The sequence below is a fragment of the Phyllobates terribilis genome, unplaced genomic scaffold (assembly GCF_046119375.1).
Source record: "Phyllobates terribilis strain yellow unplaced genomic scaffold, ASM4611937v1 Scaffold_4__5_contigs__length_816908805, whole genome shotgun sequence".
Classification (NCBI taxonomy): domain Eukaryota; kingdom Metazoa; phylum Chordata; class Amphibia; order Anura; family Dendrobatidae; genus Phyllobates; species Phyllobates terribilis.
This window is the reverse complement of record NW_027362764.1, coordinates 48,466,858-48,484,267: the sequence shown is the minus strand read 5'-3', so window position 1 is coordinate 48,484,267 and position 17,410 is coordinate 48,466,858. Positions and strand designations below refer to the sequence as shown.

Below are 17,410 nucleotides of genomic sequence, written 5' to 3'. Positions count from 1 at the left end.
TCTCTCCTCAAACCTGTGGTACTTAACTCTTTTTCTAAGTCTACAGGTACGCCTCTTGCTCCGGTTTCTGCTGAGGACGAGTTTGAGGTAGAGAACATTCTTGCCACCAAAAGGGTAAGAGGAAAGACCTTTTTCTTGGTAGATTGGAGGGGGTTTGGTCCTGAGGAGAGAACGTGGGAGCCCCGGGAGAATATCCATGCCCCTCTCATCCTAGCTAAATTTCTGTCTGGCCTAAAAAAGGGGGGGCCTAAAGGGGGGGGTACTGTAGCGCTGGCGTCCCTGCCCTCTGCTAGGCAGGGACGCTGCTCCCCTCACCGCTCTGCTGTCAGCGCGCGCTCCGTCCCGGCGTCCTCTCCCCGCTCTGCTGGCAGCGCGCGCTCCGTCCCGGCGTCCTCCTCCTGCTCTGCTCCGTGCCCGGCGTCCTCTCCCCGCTCTGCTGTCAGCGCGCGCTCCTTCCCGGCGTCCTCCTCCCGCTCTGCTCTCAGCGCGCGCTCCTTCCCGGCCCCTGTGCTTAGGGCGCGCGCGCGCGCGCTCCCCTCCTCTTAAAGGGGCCGCGCGCGCCGTCCTAAGGAGTCCCCGGCCAATGGCCGGAGGACTTCATCATATATAAGGCACCTCCTCCAAAATGGAGGTGCCCGAGCAATGTTGTTTGCACCTGTGTCTCACCTGTGCTTCAGCCCTCAGGTCCCGTTGCCAGTTACCTGCCAGTTTCCTGCTAGTTACCTGCCAGTTACCCGCCTGATTCCTGCCTGAATACTTGTTACCTGTCTGCCAGTCTGAGGTCCGACGGTCTGCCTTACTACTCCTGTCAGTCTGTCTAAAGGACCAGCCTGCCCGCTCACCTGGGAGCGCATATCAGCTACCTGCCTGCTTGCCTGAGGTCCGACGGTCTGCCTTACTACTCCGGTCAGTCTGTCTATGGACCAGCTTGCCCGCTCACCTGGGAGCGCTTCTCCGTTATCTGCCTGCTTGCCAGCCCGGAGGCTCCGTTGTCACGTGCTGTGACCACCAGCTATCTCAGAGACTCTTGCCCGCTCACCTGGGAGCGCATCTCCGTTACCTGCCTGCTTGCCAGCCCGGAGGTCCCGTTGTCACGTGCGGTGACCATCAGCTATTCCAGAGACTCTTGCCCGCTCACCTGGGAGCGCTTCTCCGTTACCTACCTGCCTGCCAGCCCGGAGGTTCCGCCGTCACGTGCCGTGACCACCTGCTATTCCAGAGACTCTCGCTTGCTCACCTGGGAGCACACATCTACCACCTGCCTGCTAGCCTACCCGGAGGCTCTGCCATCACAGGTCGTACCTACCCCTTACCCAGAGACTGCCCTGATCACTTGCCGTAACTCCCTGTCCGTTCACCCAGAGACTGCCACCCGCTCCCTTACAAGGGCCGCCCCCTTGTATAGTAGCTCAGAGGTTCCGCCTCCCGGACCCGTTACAGTCCGCCTCCCGGACCCGTTACAGTACTGGTGCTGCATTCATGTACTGATGGTGGTTTTGATGCTGCATTCATGTACTGACAGCAATTCTGATGCTGCATACATGTACTGACAGTGATTCTGATGCTGTATACATGTACTGACAGTGATTCTGATGCTGCACTCATGAACTGACGGTGGTTCTGGTGCTGCATTCATGCACTGATAGTGGTTCAGGAGCTTCATTCATGTACTGATGATGGATCTGGTGCTGCATTCATGTACTGATGGTGGTTCTGATGTTGCTTTCATGTACTGACGGTGGTTCTGCATTCATGTACTGATTGTGGTTCTGATGTTGCATTCATGTACTGACAGTGTTTCTAGTGCTGCATTAATGTACTGACGGTGGTTCTTCATTCATGTACCGATGGTGGTCCTGGTGCTGCATTAATGTACTGATGGTGGTTCTGATGCTGCATTCATGTACTGACTGGTTCTACATTCATGTACTGACAGTGGTTCTCATGCTGCATTTATGTATTGAAGAGTGTCAGCTCTTCTGCCCATGGACCTGATCAACAATTCATAGTGAGGCCATGCTTCTATATGATATGATGTTGAGGGTGACAGGGGATATGAGGGTGACGGGGGGATATGAGGGTGACGAGGGATGTGAGGGTGACGAGGGATGTGCGGGTGACGAGGGATGTGAGGGTGACGAGGGATGTGAGGGTGACGAGGGATGTGAGGGTGACGGGGGTTATGAGGCTGACGGGGGATATGAGGGTGACGGGGGATATGAGGGTGACGGGGGATATGAGGGTGACGGGGGATATGAGGGTGACGGGAGGTATGAGGGTGACGAGAGGTATGAGGGTGATGGGAGGTATGAAGGTGATGGGAGGTATGAGGGTGACAGGAGGGTATAAAGGTGACGAGGGGTATGAGGGTGACGGGAGGTATGAGGGTGACAAGGTCGCCCTGAGTAACGGTTACCCCAGGATTCCAAAGAATTCATGAAACCCGGCTCGCCCTATCTGAACCTAGCGGCGTGCGTGTAACATATAAAGGTGACGGGGGAAGAGGGTGACAGGGAATATGAGGGTGACGAGGGGTATGAGGGTGACGGGAGGTATGAGGGTGACGGGAGGTATGAGGGGGACGAGGGGTATGGGGGGTATGAGGGGGCTATGAGGGAGATGGGAGATTTGAGAGGGACGAGGGTGACGAGGGGGATGAGGGTGACGGGGGGTATGAGAGTGACGGGAGGTTTGAGGGTGACTGGAGGTATGAGGGTGGCGGGGGGTATGAGGGTGGCGGGGGGTATGAGGGTGACGAGGGATGTGAGGGTGACGAGGGATGTGCGGGTGACGAGGGATGTGAGGGTGACGAGGGATGTGAGGGTGACGGGGGATGTGAGGGTGACGGGGATATGAGGGTGACGGGGATATGAGGGTGACGGGGGATATGAGGGTGACGGGGGATATGAGGGTGACGAGAGGTATGAGGGTGACGAGAGGTATGAGGGTGACGGGAGGTATGAAGGTGATGGGAGGTATGAGGGTGACGGGAGGGTATAAAGGTGACGAGGGGTATGAGGGTGACGGGAGGTATGAGGGTGACAAGGTCGCTCTGAGTAACGGTTACCCCAGGATTCCAAAGAATTCATGAAACCCGGCTCGCCCTATCTGAACCTAGCGGCATGCGTGTAACATATAAAGGTGACGGGGAAAGAGGGTGACAGGGAATATGAGGGTGACGAGGGGTATGAGGGGGACGAGGGGTATGAGGGGGACGAGGGCTATGGGGGGTATGAGGGGGATATGAGGGAGATGGGGGATTTGAGAGGGACGAGGGTGACGAGGGGGATGAGGTTTGACGGGGGGTATGAGAGTGACGGGAGGTTTGAGGGTGACTGGAGGTATGAGGGTGGCGGGGGGTATGAGGGTGGCGGGAGGTATGAGGGTGACAGGGGACATGAGGGGAACGGGGGACATAAGAGGGAAGGGGGATACTAGGGGGACGGGGATATGAGGGGGACAGGGGATATGAGGGTGGCGGGGATATGAGGGTGACGGGAGGTATGAGGGTGAAGAGGGGTATGAGGGGGTATAAAGGTGACGAGGGGTATGAGGGTGATGAGGTCGTCCTGAGTAACGGTTCCCCAAGGATTCCAAAGAATTCATGAAACCCATCTCGCCCTACCCTGAACCTAGCGGCGTGTGAGTAACACATAAAGGTGACGGGGGAAGAGTGTAACAGGGAATATGAGGTTGACGAGAGGTATGAGGGTGACGGGGGATCTGAGGGTGACGAGGGGGATGAGGGTGACGAGGGGGATGAGGGTGACAAGGTTGACCTGAGTAAAGGTTCCCCCAGGATTCCAAAGAATTCATGAAACCCGTCTCGCCCTACCCTGAACCTAGCGGCGTGTGAGTAACACATAAAGGTGACGGGGGAAGAGTGTAACAGGGAATATGAGGTTGACGAGAGGCATGAGGGTGACGGGGGATCTGAGGGTGACGAGGGGGATGAGGGTGACGGGGGATCTGAGGGTGACGAGGGGGAAGAGGGGGATGAGGGTGACAAGGTCGACCTGAGTAAGGGTTCCCCCAGGATTCCAAAGAATTCATGAAACCCGTCTCGCCCTACCCTGAACCTAGCGGCGTAAGAGTAACATATAAAGGTGACGGGGGAAGAGGGTGACGGGGAATATGAGGGTGACGAGGGGTATGAGGGTGACGGGAGGTATGAGGGTGACGAGGGGTATGAGGGTGACAAGGGGTATGAGGGTGACAAGGGGTATGAGGGATATGAGGGTGACGGGAGGTATGAGGGTGACATGAGGGTGACGGGGGATATGAGGGTGATGGGGATGAGGGTGACGGGGATGAGGGTGACAAGGTGAATGAGGGTGACAAGGGGCATGAGGGTGACGGGGGATATGAGGGTGACGGGGACATGAGGGTGACGGGGACATGAGGGTGACGGGAGGTATGAGGATGACGGGAGACATGAGGGTGACGAGGGACATGAGGGTGACGGGGGACATGAGGGTGACGGGGAACATGAGGGTGACGGGGAACATGAGGGTGACGGGGAACATGAGGGTGACGGGGGGTATGAGGGTGACGGGGGGTATGAGGGTGACGAGGGGTATAAAGGTGACGAGCCGTATAAAGGTGACGAGGGGTATGAGGGTGACGGGAGGTATGAGGGTGGCGGGGGTATAAAGGTGACGAGGGGTATAAAGGTGACGAGGGGTATAAAGGTGACGAGGGGTATGAGGGTGACGAGGGGTATGAGGGTGACAAGGTCGTCCTGAGTAAGGGTTCCCCCAGGACTCCAAAGAATTCATGAAACCCGTCTCGCCCCTATCTGAACCTAGCGGCGTGCGTGTAACATATAAAGGTGACGGGGGAAGAAAGTGACGGGGGATATGAGGGTGATGAAGGGTATGAGGGTGACGGGGGGTATGAGGGTGACGGGGGGTATGAGGGTGGCGAGAGGTATGAGGGTGACGGGAGGTATGAGGGTGACGGGGGACATGAGGGGAACGGGGGTCATAAGAGGGAAGGGGGATACTAGGGGGACGGGGATATGAGGGGGACAGGGGATATGAGGGTGGCGGGGATATGAGGGTGACGGGAGGTATGAGGGTGACGGGAGGTATGAGGGTGAAGAGGGGTATGAGGGGGTATAAAGGTGACGAGGGGTATGAGGGTGATGAGGTCGTCCTGAGTAACGGTTCCCCAAGGATTCCAAAGAATTCATGAAACCCGTCTCGCCCTACCCTGAACCTAGCGGCGTGTGAGTAACACATAAAGGTGACGGGGGAAGAGTGTAACAGGGAATATGAGGTTGACGAGAGGTATGAGGGTGACGGGGGATCTGAGGGTGACGAGGGGGATGAGGGTGACGAGGGGGATGAGGGTGACAAGGTCGACCTGAGTAAGGGTTCCCCCAGGATTCCAAAGAATTCATGAAACCCGTCTCGCCCTACCCTGAACCTAGCGGCGTGTGAGTAACACATAAAGGTGACGGGGGAAGAGTGTAACAGGGAATATGAGGTTGACGAGAGGTATGAGGGTGACGGGGGATCTGAGGGTGACGAGGGGGATGAGGGTGACGAGGGGGATGAGGGTGACAAGGTCGACCTGAGTAAGGGTTCCCCCAGGATTCCAAAGAATTCATGAAACCCGTCTCGCCCTACCCTGAACCTAGCGGCGTAAGAGTAACATATAAAGGTGACGGGGGAAGAGGGTGACGGGGAATATGAGGGTGACGAGGGGTATGAGGGTGACGAGGGGTATGAGGGTGACAAGGGGTATGAGGGTGACAAGGGGTATGAGGGTGACGGGAGGTATGAGGGTGACATGAGGGTGACGGGGGATATGAGGGTCATGGGGGGTATGAAGGTGACGTGAGGTATGAGGGTGATGGGGATGAGGGTGACGGGGATGAGGGTGACAAGGTGAATGAGGGTGATAAGGGGTATGAGGGTGACGGGAGGTATGAGGGATATGAGGGTGACGGGAGGTATGAGGGTGACGGGGGATATGAGGGTGACAAGGGGCATGAGGGTGACAAGGGGCATGAGGGTGACAAGGGGCATGAGGGTGACAAGGGGCATGAGGGTGACGGGGGACATGAGGGTGACGGGGGACATGAGGATGACAAGGGACATGAGGGTGACGGGAGGTATGAGGGTGACGGGAGGTATGAGGGTGAAGAGGGGTATGAGGGGGTATGAGGGGGTATAAAGGTGACGAGGGGTATGAGGGTGATGAGGTCGTCCTGAGTAACGGTTCCCCAAGGATTCCAAAGAATTCATGAAACCCGTCTCGCCCTACCCTGAACCTAGCGGCGTGTGAGTAACACATAAAGGTGACGGGGGAAGAGTGTAACAGGGAATATGAGGTTGACGAGAGGTATGAGACCGGGGGATCTGAGGGTGACGAGGGGGATGAGGGTGACGAGGGGGATGAGGGTGACAAGGTCGACCTGAGTAAGGGTTCCCCCAGGATTCCAAAGAATTCATGAAACCCGTCTCGCCCTACCCTGAACCTAGCGGCGTGTGAGTAACACATAAAGGTGACGGGGGAAGAGTGTAACAGGGAATATGAGGTTGACGAGAGGTATGAGGGTGACGGGGGATCTGAGGGTGACGAGGGGGATGAGGGTGACGAGGGGGATGAGGGTGACAAGGTCGACCTGAGTAAGGGTTCCCCCAGGATTCCAAAGAATTCATGAAACCCGTCTCGCCCTACCCTGAACCTAGCGGCGTAAGAGTAACATATAAAGGTGACGGGGGAAGAGGGTGACGGGGAATATGAGGGTGACGAGGGGTATGAGGGTGACGAGGGGTATGAGGGTGACGAGGGGTATGAGGGTGACAAGGGGTATGAGGGTGACATGAGGGTGACGGGGGATATGAGGGTCATGGGGGGTATGAAGGTGACGTGAGGTATGAGGGTGATGGGGATGAGGGTGACGGGGATGAGGGTGACAAGGTGAATGAGGGTGATAAGGGGTATGAGGGTGACGGGAGGTATGAGGGATATGAGGGTGACGGGAGGTATGAGGGTGACGGGGGATATGAGGGTGACAAGGGGTATGAGGGTGACAAGGGGCATGAGGGTGACAAGGGGCATGAGGGTGACAAGGGGCATGAGGGTGACGGGGGACATGAGGATGACAAGGGACATGAGGGTGACAAGGGACATGAGGGTGACAAGGGACATGAGGGTGACGGGGGACATGAGGGTGACGGGGGACATGAGGGTGACGAGGGGTATAAAGGTGACGGGGACATGAGGGTGACGGGGACATGAGGGTGACGAGGGGTATGAGGGTGACGGGAGGTATGAGGGTGACGGGGGTATAAAGGTGACGAGCCGTATAAAGGTGACGAGGGGTATGAGGGTGACGGGAGGTATGAGGGTGGCGGGGGTATAAAGGTGACGAGGGGTATAAAGGTGACGAGGGGTATGAGGGTGACGAGGGGTATGAGGGTGACAAGGTCGTCCTGAGTAAGGGTTCCCCCAGGACTCCAAAGAATTCATGAAACCCGTCTCGCCCCTATCTGAACCTAGCGGCGTGCGTGTAACATATAAAGGTGACGGGGGAAGAAAGTGACGGGGTATATGAGGGTGATGAAGGGTATGAGGGTGACGGGGGATATGAGGGTGACAGGGGATATTAGGGTGACGGGGGATATGAGGGTGACAGGGGATATTAGGGTGACGAGGGATATGAGGGTGACAAGGGATGAGGGTGACGAGGGGTATGAGGGTGACGAGGGGGGTATAAAGGTGACGGGGGGTATATGTGACATGCAGATGTAGTGCTGTTGCTTCAAAAGCATCCAGCAACTATTACAAATAACACAAGCACAGGAGACAGGAAGTGTTGTGCTTCAGAAGCATCCAGCAACTAGAGGGGTTAACACAGTCACAGGAGACGGGGAGTGTTATAGCAGAGCTCCAGGGTGGTATGTGGGGAACTTGTTATTGTAGTCTTGCTGAAGCAGAAGAGAAAGGTGGTGTGTTATCTTGATATGATGGAAGGCAACTGAACAGGATTCAGATCAGGAGAGAAACTAAACACAGGTCAGATAATACTGTTAGTTCAGGGAGTTTATGGGGCAGGAAGATAAGGACTGGAAGGAATTGTGTCACAGGGATCATCTCCCTCATCAAACCCTCCCCCCTCCATCTCCATGCAGGATAAAGAATGCTGTGTACTATTGTGTCCTTGTGAAGGAAAAGCCTGTGGTTGTCTATGCATAGAAGTGTGCTGCTATGAGATCCAATCTATGCTGAATTATGCTACTGAAGAGACTATAATACTGTGCCTTGTGAAGAAACTACTGTATTGTTACTGGAGCCGGTTGCTCAAGAAACTCAGACTGTACTGTAATGAAGATTGTTGCTGTAATATCCCTGAATTGCACTGGCCGTGCTTCAGATTAAATCCCACTGTTAAACTGTTGAAAAAGACTCTTGTCAGATGTGTCTGGTCAGCAATTGAATCTATCGTGTGCCTGAGAGAAGCTGCAGCCTATGGTCACCCTGAGTAACGGTTCCCCCAGGATTCCAAAGAATTCATGAAACCCATCTCGCCCTATCTGAACCTAACGGCGTGCGTGTAACATATAAAGGTGAAGGGGGGATAGGAGGGTGACGAGAGGATATGAGGGTGACGGGGGAAGAGAGTAACGGGGAAGAGAGTAACGGGGGATATGAGGTTGATGGGGGGGATATGGGGGTGACGGGGGAAGAGAGTAACGGGGATATGAGGGTGACGGGGGAAGAGAGTATCGGGGGATATGAGGGTGACGGGGTGTATAAACGTGACGGGGGGATATGAGGGTGACGGGGGAAGAGAGTAACAGGGGATATGAGGGTGACGGAGTGTATAAACGTGACGGGGGGGATATGAGGGTGACGGCGCAAGAGAGTAACGGGGGGATATGAGGGTGACGGGGGGTATAAACGTGACGGGGAAATATGAGGGTGATGGGGGGTTATGAAGGTGACGGGGGGATATGAGGGCGACGGGGGGAGAGAGTAACGGGGATATGAGGGTGACGGGGGGGATATGAGGGTGATGGGGGAATATGAGGGTGATGGGGGAATATGAGGGTGACGGGGGAATATGAGGGTGACAGGGGGAATATGAGGGTGACGGGGGAATATGAGGGTGACAGGGGGAATATGAGGGTGACAGGGGGATATGAGGGTGACAGGGGGGTGAGGGTGATGGGGGAATATGAGGGTGATGGGGGAATATGAGGGTGACGGGGGGAATATGAGGGTGACGGGGGGAATATGAGGGTGACGGGGGGGGGGATATGAAGGTGACGGGGGGGGGATATGAGGGTGACGGGGGGGATATGAGGGTGACCGGGGTGGGGGTATTAGGGTGATGGGGGATATGGTTGATGGAATTTATGGCAGAGATGAAATTGTCATCTTGGGGTCTGGCGTTTTGCACTTTTGGGGTCACAGTTGTCAGTAGCCCTGTACCGGCATTTCTGAGGTGTTGTTGCAGCGATGATGAGGGGAAGGTGTCTGACATTTCTGGGGAGCTGCAGACGTTGGGAGTAGCAGTTTTCCCCTTTCCTTGTCACGTTACGGGTGTTCTTCTCTTGCAGCCTCTCAGTCACACGTGGACGCACAGGCCGCGCCCACCCCGCGCCCGGTCACACACCGCGGACCGCTCACCAAACAACTCGTCTCCTCTAGTCACCAGCGAAGGACGTCTGACCACGTGACAGCCCAGAGGGCGGGAAACGACGGGAGCCAATCAGCTTGCGCCAGAGTGGGCGGAGCCGCTGTGACGTGAAGCGTCAGATGGGAAGTGTGTGAGTTGTGTACAGCATGGCCGCCAAGGTACGTGCCCGGAGCCGGGAGCAGCAGACCGTGGGCAGCCGAGGCGGGGGGACGGCGAGAGCACAGGAGGAGGGCAGCGGCCGCTGGAGGACGCACTGTGTGACCTTAGGGCCTAGGAGGCCGCGGTTATACCGGTGACCTAGGGCCTGTCCTTGTATGAGGGGTCAGAGTGTACTTGACAGGTGATACCTGGTGCTGACTGGTGTCCTCCGGGGACCGGCGGTACTCCCATTATATACAGCAGACTGGTGTCCTCCGAGGACCGGCGGTACTCCCATTATATACAGCAGACTGGCGGTACTCCCACTATACACAGCTGACTGGTGTCCTCCGAGGACCGGCGGTACTCCCATTATATACAGCTGACTGGTGTCCTCCGGGAACTGGCGGTACTCCCATTATATACAGCTGACTGGTGTCCTCCGGGGACTGGCGGTACTCCCATTATATACAGCTGACTGGTGTCCTCCGGGGACTGGCGGTACTCCCATTATATACAGCTGACTGGTGTCCTCCGGGAACTGGCGGTACTCCCATTATATACAGCTGACTGGTGTCCTCCGGGAACTGGCGGTACTCCCATTATATACAGCTGACTGGTGTCCTCCGGGAACTGGCGGTACTCCCATTATATACAGCTGACTGGTGTCCTCCGGGAACTGGCGGTACTCCCATTATATACAGCTGACTGGTGTCCTCCGGGGACTGGCGGTACTCCCATTATATACAGCTGACTGGTGTCCTCCGGGAACTGGCGGTACTCCCATTATATACAGCTGACTGGTGTCCTCCGGGAACTGGCGGTACTCCCATTATATACAGCTGACTGGTGTCCTCCGGGAACTGGCGGTACTCCCATTATATACAGCTGACTGGTGTCCTCCGGGGACCGGCGGTACTCCCATTATATACAGCTGACTGGTGTCCTCCGAGGACCGGCGGTACTCCCATTATATACAGCTGACTGGTGTCCTCCGGGGACCGGCGGTACTCCCATTATATACAGCTGACTGGTGTCCTCCGGGGACCGGCGGTACTCCCATTATATACAGCTGACTGGTGTCCTCCGGGGACCGGCGGTACTCCCATTATATACAGCTGACTGGTGTCCTCCGGGGACCGGCGGTACTCCCATTATATACAGCTGACTGGTGTCCTCCGGGGACCGGCGGTACTCCCATTATATACAGCTGACTGGTGTCCTCCGGGGACCGGCGGTACTCCCATTATATACAGCTGACTGGTGTCCTCCGGGGACCGGCGGTACTCCCATTATATACAGCTGACTGGTGTCCTCCGGGGACTGGCGGTACTCCCATTATATACAGCTGACTGGTGTCCTCCGGGGACTGGCGGTACTCCCATTATATACAGCTGACTGGTGTCCTCCGGGGACTGGCGGTACTCCCATTATATACAGCTGACTGGTGTCCTCTGGGGACTGGCGGTACTCCCATTATATACAGCTGACTGGTGTCCTCCGGGAACTGGCGGTACTCCCATTATATACAGCTGACTGGTGTCCTCCGGGAACTGGCGGTACTCCCATTATATACAGCTGACTGGTGTCCTCCGGGAACTGGCGGTACTCCCATTATATACAGCTGACTGGTGTCCTCCGGGAACTGGCGGTACTCCCATTATATACAGCTGACTGGTGTCCTCCGGGGACTGGCGGTACTCCCATTATATACAGCTGACTGGTGTCCTCCGGGGACCGGCGGTACTCCCATTATATACAGCTGACTGGTGTCCTCCGGGGACCGGCGGTACTCCCATTATATACAGCTGACTGGTGTCCTCCGGGGACCGGCGGTACTCCCATTATATACAGCTGACTGGTGTCCTCCGGGGACCGGCGGTACTCCCATTATATACAGCTGACTGGTGTCCTCCGGGGACCGGCGGTACTCCCATTATATACAGCTGACTGGTGTCCTCCGGGGACCGGCGGTACTCCCATTATATACAGCTGACTGGTGTCCTCCGGGGACTGGCGGTACTCCCATTATATACAGCTGACTGGTGTCCTCCGGGGACTGGCGGTACTCCCATTATATACAGCTGACTGGTGTCCTCCGGGGACTGGCGGTACTCCCATTATATACAGCTGACTGGTATCCTCCGGGGACTGGCGGTACTCCCATTATATACAGCTGACTGGTGTCCTCCGGGGACTGGCGGTACTCCCATTATATACAGCTGACTGGTGTCCTCCGGGGACTGGCGGTACTCCCATTATATACAGCTGACTGGTGTCCTCCGGGGACTGGCGGTACTCCCATTATATACAGCTGACTGGTGTCCTCCGGGGACTGGCTTTGCTCCCATTATATACAGCTGACTGGCGGTACGCCCACTATATACAGCTGACTGGTGTCCTCCGGGGACTGGCGGTACTCCCATTATATACAGCTGACTGGTGTCCTCCGGGGACTGGCTTTGCTCCCATTATATACAGCTGACTGGCGGTACGCCCACTATATGCAGCTGACTGGTGTCCTCCGGGGACCGGCGGTACTCCCACTATATGCAGCTGACTGGTGTCCTCCGGGGACCGGCGGTACTCCCACTATATGCAGCTGACTGGTGTCCTCCGGGGACCGGCGGTACTCCCACTATATGCAGCTGACTGGTGTCCTCCGGGGACCGGCGGTACTCCCACTATACACATAAAAGGGGGTACTCCTAGAGTTTATTGAAATATTGGTTTAGGGGCAGCTGGTACTCCCATTGATAGGGGTTCTCGGAGTTTATAACATCATCTTCAGCTTTATTTACAAAGTTCAGTTTACATAGAAGGGCGGTACTCCCTGCTGCCTTATTGAATCCTGTCCTCCAGGAAAAGGTGGCACTCTCATTGAGAGCAGCTCACGACGCCGGTGTTCGTCTTGTAAGATCCAACTGAAAGCTTTCCATTTCGTCTCTAATGCACTGTACATGGCTTTCCATGGAAGGGTGGTACTCCCAGCAGTCGTTGAATCTTGTCCTCCAGGAACAGGTGGTACTCCATTACAAGGAGCTCCAAGAATGGTGGTGACATTGCTTAGTTTACTAATATGTGGCTGCATGTCTCCTTCGATAGATGGGTGGTACTCCTCGCTGTGAGCATGGAGCCGCTGGGCTCTGACACTGAGGCCATCTGTATCATAGCCCAGCAGTTTCATGCTCACAGCTGGGAGTCCCATCTACGGAAACAGACACTCAGGCTGTATGACCCACAGTCGGCCTATAGTATGGCTGAGAAAATGTGACCACTAGAAGCACATGGACCACAATGTGTCCACCATACTGCGATCTCTACATACAGGTGGGCCAGGATTTTAATAATAATAATAATAATATAATAATCTTTATTTATATAGCGCCAACATATTCCGCAGCGCTTAACAATTCACAGGTTCATGTACAACAGTCATAAGTAACATAGCTAAAGATAATACAATAATTACAGCAAAAATAATGACGACCCTGCTCCTAAGAGCTTACAATCTACAATGAGGTGGGGGTGACACAAAGTACAATGGCTTATTTACAAGGATGGTCCAGCCATCTTGAGGGGATGAGGGATAGATAAAGGCTGCATGAGCTCATCACCAGCCAGTATCTGTAGTGCTTTTTAGTTCGGTGGAGACTTATGTTTGGAGAAATAAGGAATGGGCTATGAGAATATAAAAGGACTTTGATTAGGGAACGTGATAGGCCACCCTAAACAGATGTGTTTTTAGGGAGCGCCTAAAACTGTGTAAGTTGTGGTTCATCCTAATTTCTTGGGGTAGAGCATCCCAAAGAATAGGTGCAGCTCGGGAGAAGTCTTGAAGCCGGGAGTGGGAGGTACGGATTAGTGCGGATGTTAGTCGAAAGTCGCTTGCAGAGCGTAGAAAACGGGTAGGCCGATAGAGATGAGGGAAGAGATGTAGGGGGGTGCCACACTGTGGAGAGCTTTGTGGGTGAGAACAAGCAATTTAAATCGGATCCTATAATTCATGGGCAGCCAGTGCAATGACTGGCACAGAGCGGAGGAGTCTGAGTAACGATTAGCCAGATAGATGACCCTGGCTGCAGCATTAAGGATGGACTGGAGGGGGGAAAGTCAAGTGAGGGGGAGGCCAATTAAGAGAGAGTTACAGTAGTCAAGGCGGGAGTGGATCAGGGCAACAGTGAGGGTTTTTGTTGTTTCCAAGGTGAGAAAGGGGCGGATTCTAGAGATGTTCTTCAGGTGCAAGCGACAAGAGCGGGCAAGAGATTGTATGTGGAGGGTGAAGGAGAGATTGGTGTCAAACACAACGCGCCTGCTTGCTCGGCATTATTGTGGTGCCACACACTGAGAGAGAGATGTCAGATTTAGAGAGGTAATTCAGTACCCCCCTCCCCCCTCCCCATCTGTCCAGCACTAACCTTAGCAGGGGGTCATCAGTATCAGGTCATTGGGGTCCAACAACTTGTCCCCCACGCTAAACGGCCGGCCGGAAGTAAACGGTGACCAGAGCCGGAACAGCACAGCGCCATCCTGTATAATGGCCGTTCTCTGTACTGCAGCTCAGCTTTCGTTCACGTCAGTAGAGGCTGTGTGGCTCAGCTGATCAGTGGTGTCGCCCCCCACAACGAGTCCTTAGGTTACGGTCACATATCTGTGAGGCTGGCGGGTCATGGTCATGAGGTCCGAGGCTGGTCCGTGCATTCTGACAATGAAACAGGGATCCTAATAGGTCATCAATATTGGAAGTCCTGGACAGCCCATTTAAATTAATGGGGTAAAAAAATAAATCCCCAAAAGCTACAAATTCCAACCACAGCAATATAATATATTGCCCATGTCCATGCATCCTTGGGCGCTCGTAGTCCGCTGGGAGTCAATATTGTAACACCCAAATTCTATTTCATTCTGTATAAATCATTAAAGGGCTTGTCCACTTTTTGGGCACCATTAAAAATGTTGCACCGTTTGACATTTAGTTCACCCTTCTTCAGATTTTCTCGTACAAGTGCTTTTTGTGGTTTTCACGGATATCACTCGTACCTATGATAGTCTACGGGGCTGTACACAGCTGAATTTTTCTTTTTTTTTTTATTTCCTCTAATCGAGAGGTGCGTGGAAAATATCGGAGACATGTCCAATTTTATCCAAGTCTGTGTCCGTGAAAACGTCAGACTGCACTCGGTTGACATCCAAGTTCAGTTTGATTGATCACAGACTGTTAGAAATGAGAAGGCGGAGAATCTTTTTTTTTTTTTTTTCTCGCACAAGAACAACTGATCAAAGGCCTGGTCGGTCTGTTTTTCTCGTACGTGGAAAATACTGATGACTGAATTAGCCCTTACAGACTTTGTTTTCGTGCAACTTTGATGTGGTCTGTCGTCACAAATCAGCTGAGAGAAGCTCAGAAAAAGACAGATAAGAGGAGTTACAGACTCTCCAATCAGAGTGAGCTCACTGATAGATTCTCACATAACTCATTCTGCAATGCCGAGACCGCAGAGTGCAAATGGTGCAATGTTTTTATTGAAGCCAACTTGCAATAATGATTTTTAGCCCTGAGTACATTTTAAGTAAAAATATTCCCAAAGGAGGACTAGTCCTTTTTAAAGGGGCTGTGGAGCAACTCTGCATCGGGGGGTGAGGTGCTGCTGATGTGGAGCTTGCCTTGTAGGTATTGTGCAAGTCTTATTAGAATAGGATGTATTAGTGATATCTGATGCGAGAGGGGCCGTATATCCCTCTTTAAGAAGTAATATGCTGTTTTGTTTCCATATTATGGCAGCATTGCTTCCTGTGAGGGTCTCATGGAGATGTTATACCGGTGGGGTCTGTGCACCGTGTTACTATGAATGGGAGTATAGATCTAGATCTGATGTCAGGTGTCGCTCCTGCAGTATATAGTCCTCGGGAGGTCAGGGGTCTCTTGCCCCCGGGCTGGTGTGTGGCTTCTGACTTTGACACTCAGCAGATGGGCTGCATCCCTGGGTCTATGGGCCGATTATATCAGAACTTCTGCTGTGATTGCGGCGAGATCCCGGCTCTGCTCTGTGTCCACTGAAGGTTAATGTCATTTGCCCGTCTGGGTTGGTTTTATTTTTTCTGTTTTTTGTTTGTTTCTAGCAGGTTACCTGAGCGTTCAGTACCTGACGCTGATCCGATGTGACAGCGGACGGCATAATCAAATGAGGGTAGAGGTCACGGGTATTTCCTGTAGGACCTGAACAGATACAATGTGTGTGGGGGGGGGGAAGCTGCTAAATTGTTTTTAATCATAAGCAACATTGTAACAACTGGAAATCAAGTTACTGATTCTGGGAAAGTGAGAGCTGCGGTTATGTCAGCCCCGTAGGGACACCGGCATGGAAAATACAAGACTCTGTTTTATCCATTTATTTTTATGTTTCATTCGAAGAGTTACTACTTTATCAATGGAGTCATAACAAATGAATCTTCGGTTCCGGTTTTACTACACTGCACAGTAGGGTCAACTCTTTTCACTCCGATTTGAACGCATCTAGTTGTGGATTTCATGGCAGCTACACTGTGAATTTTACGCTTTGGGCTCGTCGTACTGCAACGCGCTGCAGATTTTCTGCCACTCTAAACCGGCTGCATATTTGCCCTGCTTGCTCCACATATCATTCTCTTGTTGCACCGCGTTATGCCTGGTGTCAGCAAAGCTCGGAATTGGTGCCTTTTGGGTTCCCACGATTACGTCTCGGGCCCAATGTGGCGGTAGCTAACTACCTAGAGGCTGTAATGAATGGTGCCTTGAGCATCTAAGGGGTTAAACAGTGAACACCGCACCAATCTCAACTTCCCAGTGATAAATGCGCACTACACGCGCCCTTTGTTTCGCTCATACGCCCATGGTTTTTCTCAGATACTAAACTTCAATAGTGACATGTCACTTTTCCACCAGAAAACCACGGCGCATAACTGTATTGAAGCAATTCCCAAGCTAATGCTGATCACGTTACTGTTAATTTGCATCTTTTGCAGATTTTCTGCATCTATATTCTGGAGCAGATTCCAGTAAAATTCATCTTGCGGCTAGTCAATCCTTCGTGAAGAATTGATTGTGGATTACATGCTTTGCAATGCTAGGAGTGAAATCTGTTAGTTTTTCTGCAATTTTATGTTTTATCCTGTTCCTGTGATTTTCTGTTAGAGGCAAGGATGGGATGCTTTTTTTTTCTCTTTTAAGCAAAATCCCATAAATGTCGATGTAAATATAAGGGTGTAATTCTCCACATTGCGTCGCTCTCCACATCGCGTCGCTCTCCACATCCTAGTCCGAGGATCATGATTCTATCCTCGCATGAGTAATAGGCCATCTGACTGCTCCCTAACTGGATAATGCAATATTGGGGTTTTCACCTTTCCTTGGATCAACAAGAGTAGAGCAGGAGTCCACTCTTTGAAATTGAGGTTCACGTCTCCCTCTTCCTCCTCCAATCTTGTATCCATATTCCCCTGGTAACAAGGGTATGCTCAATCGGAATTTTTCGATGTGGAATCTTTGAACTGAAAATCCAACATTCAAAAACACCCGATGTTTTTTTACTTTTTTTTTGTGTGGTTTTTGATTCATTTTTAATTATAACATAAGAT

At 53.2% G+C, this 17,410-nt stretch overlaps 1 protein-coding gene across 1 annotated transcript in view; it reads left to right on the top strand.

Moving 5' to 3' along the window:
* Window positions 1–9,698: 9,698 nt before the first annotated feature.
* SLC25A13 (solute carrier family 25 member 13) overlaps window positions 9,699–17,410 on the top strand; it is a 109,443-nt gene continuing 101,731 nt past the window's right edge. Inside the window, exon 1 of the mRNA XM_073677316.1 lies at window positions 9,699–9,816. Coding sequence (XP_073533417.1) covers window positions 9,805–9,816 — 12 coding nt within the window. The 5' untranslated portion in view covers window positions 9,699–9,804. The remainder of the gene's footprint in view (window positions 9,817–17,410) is intronic.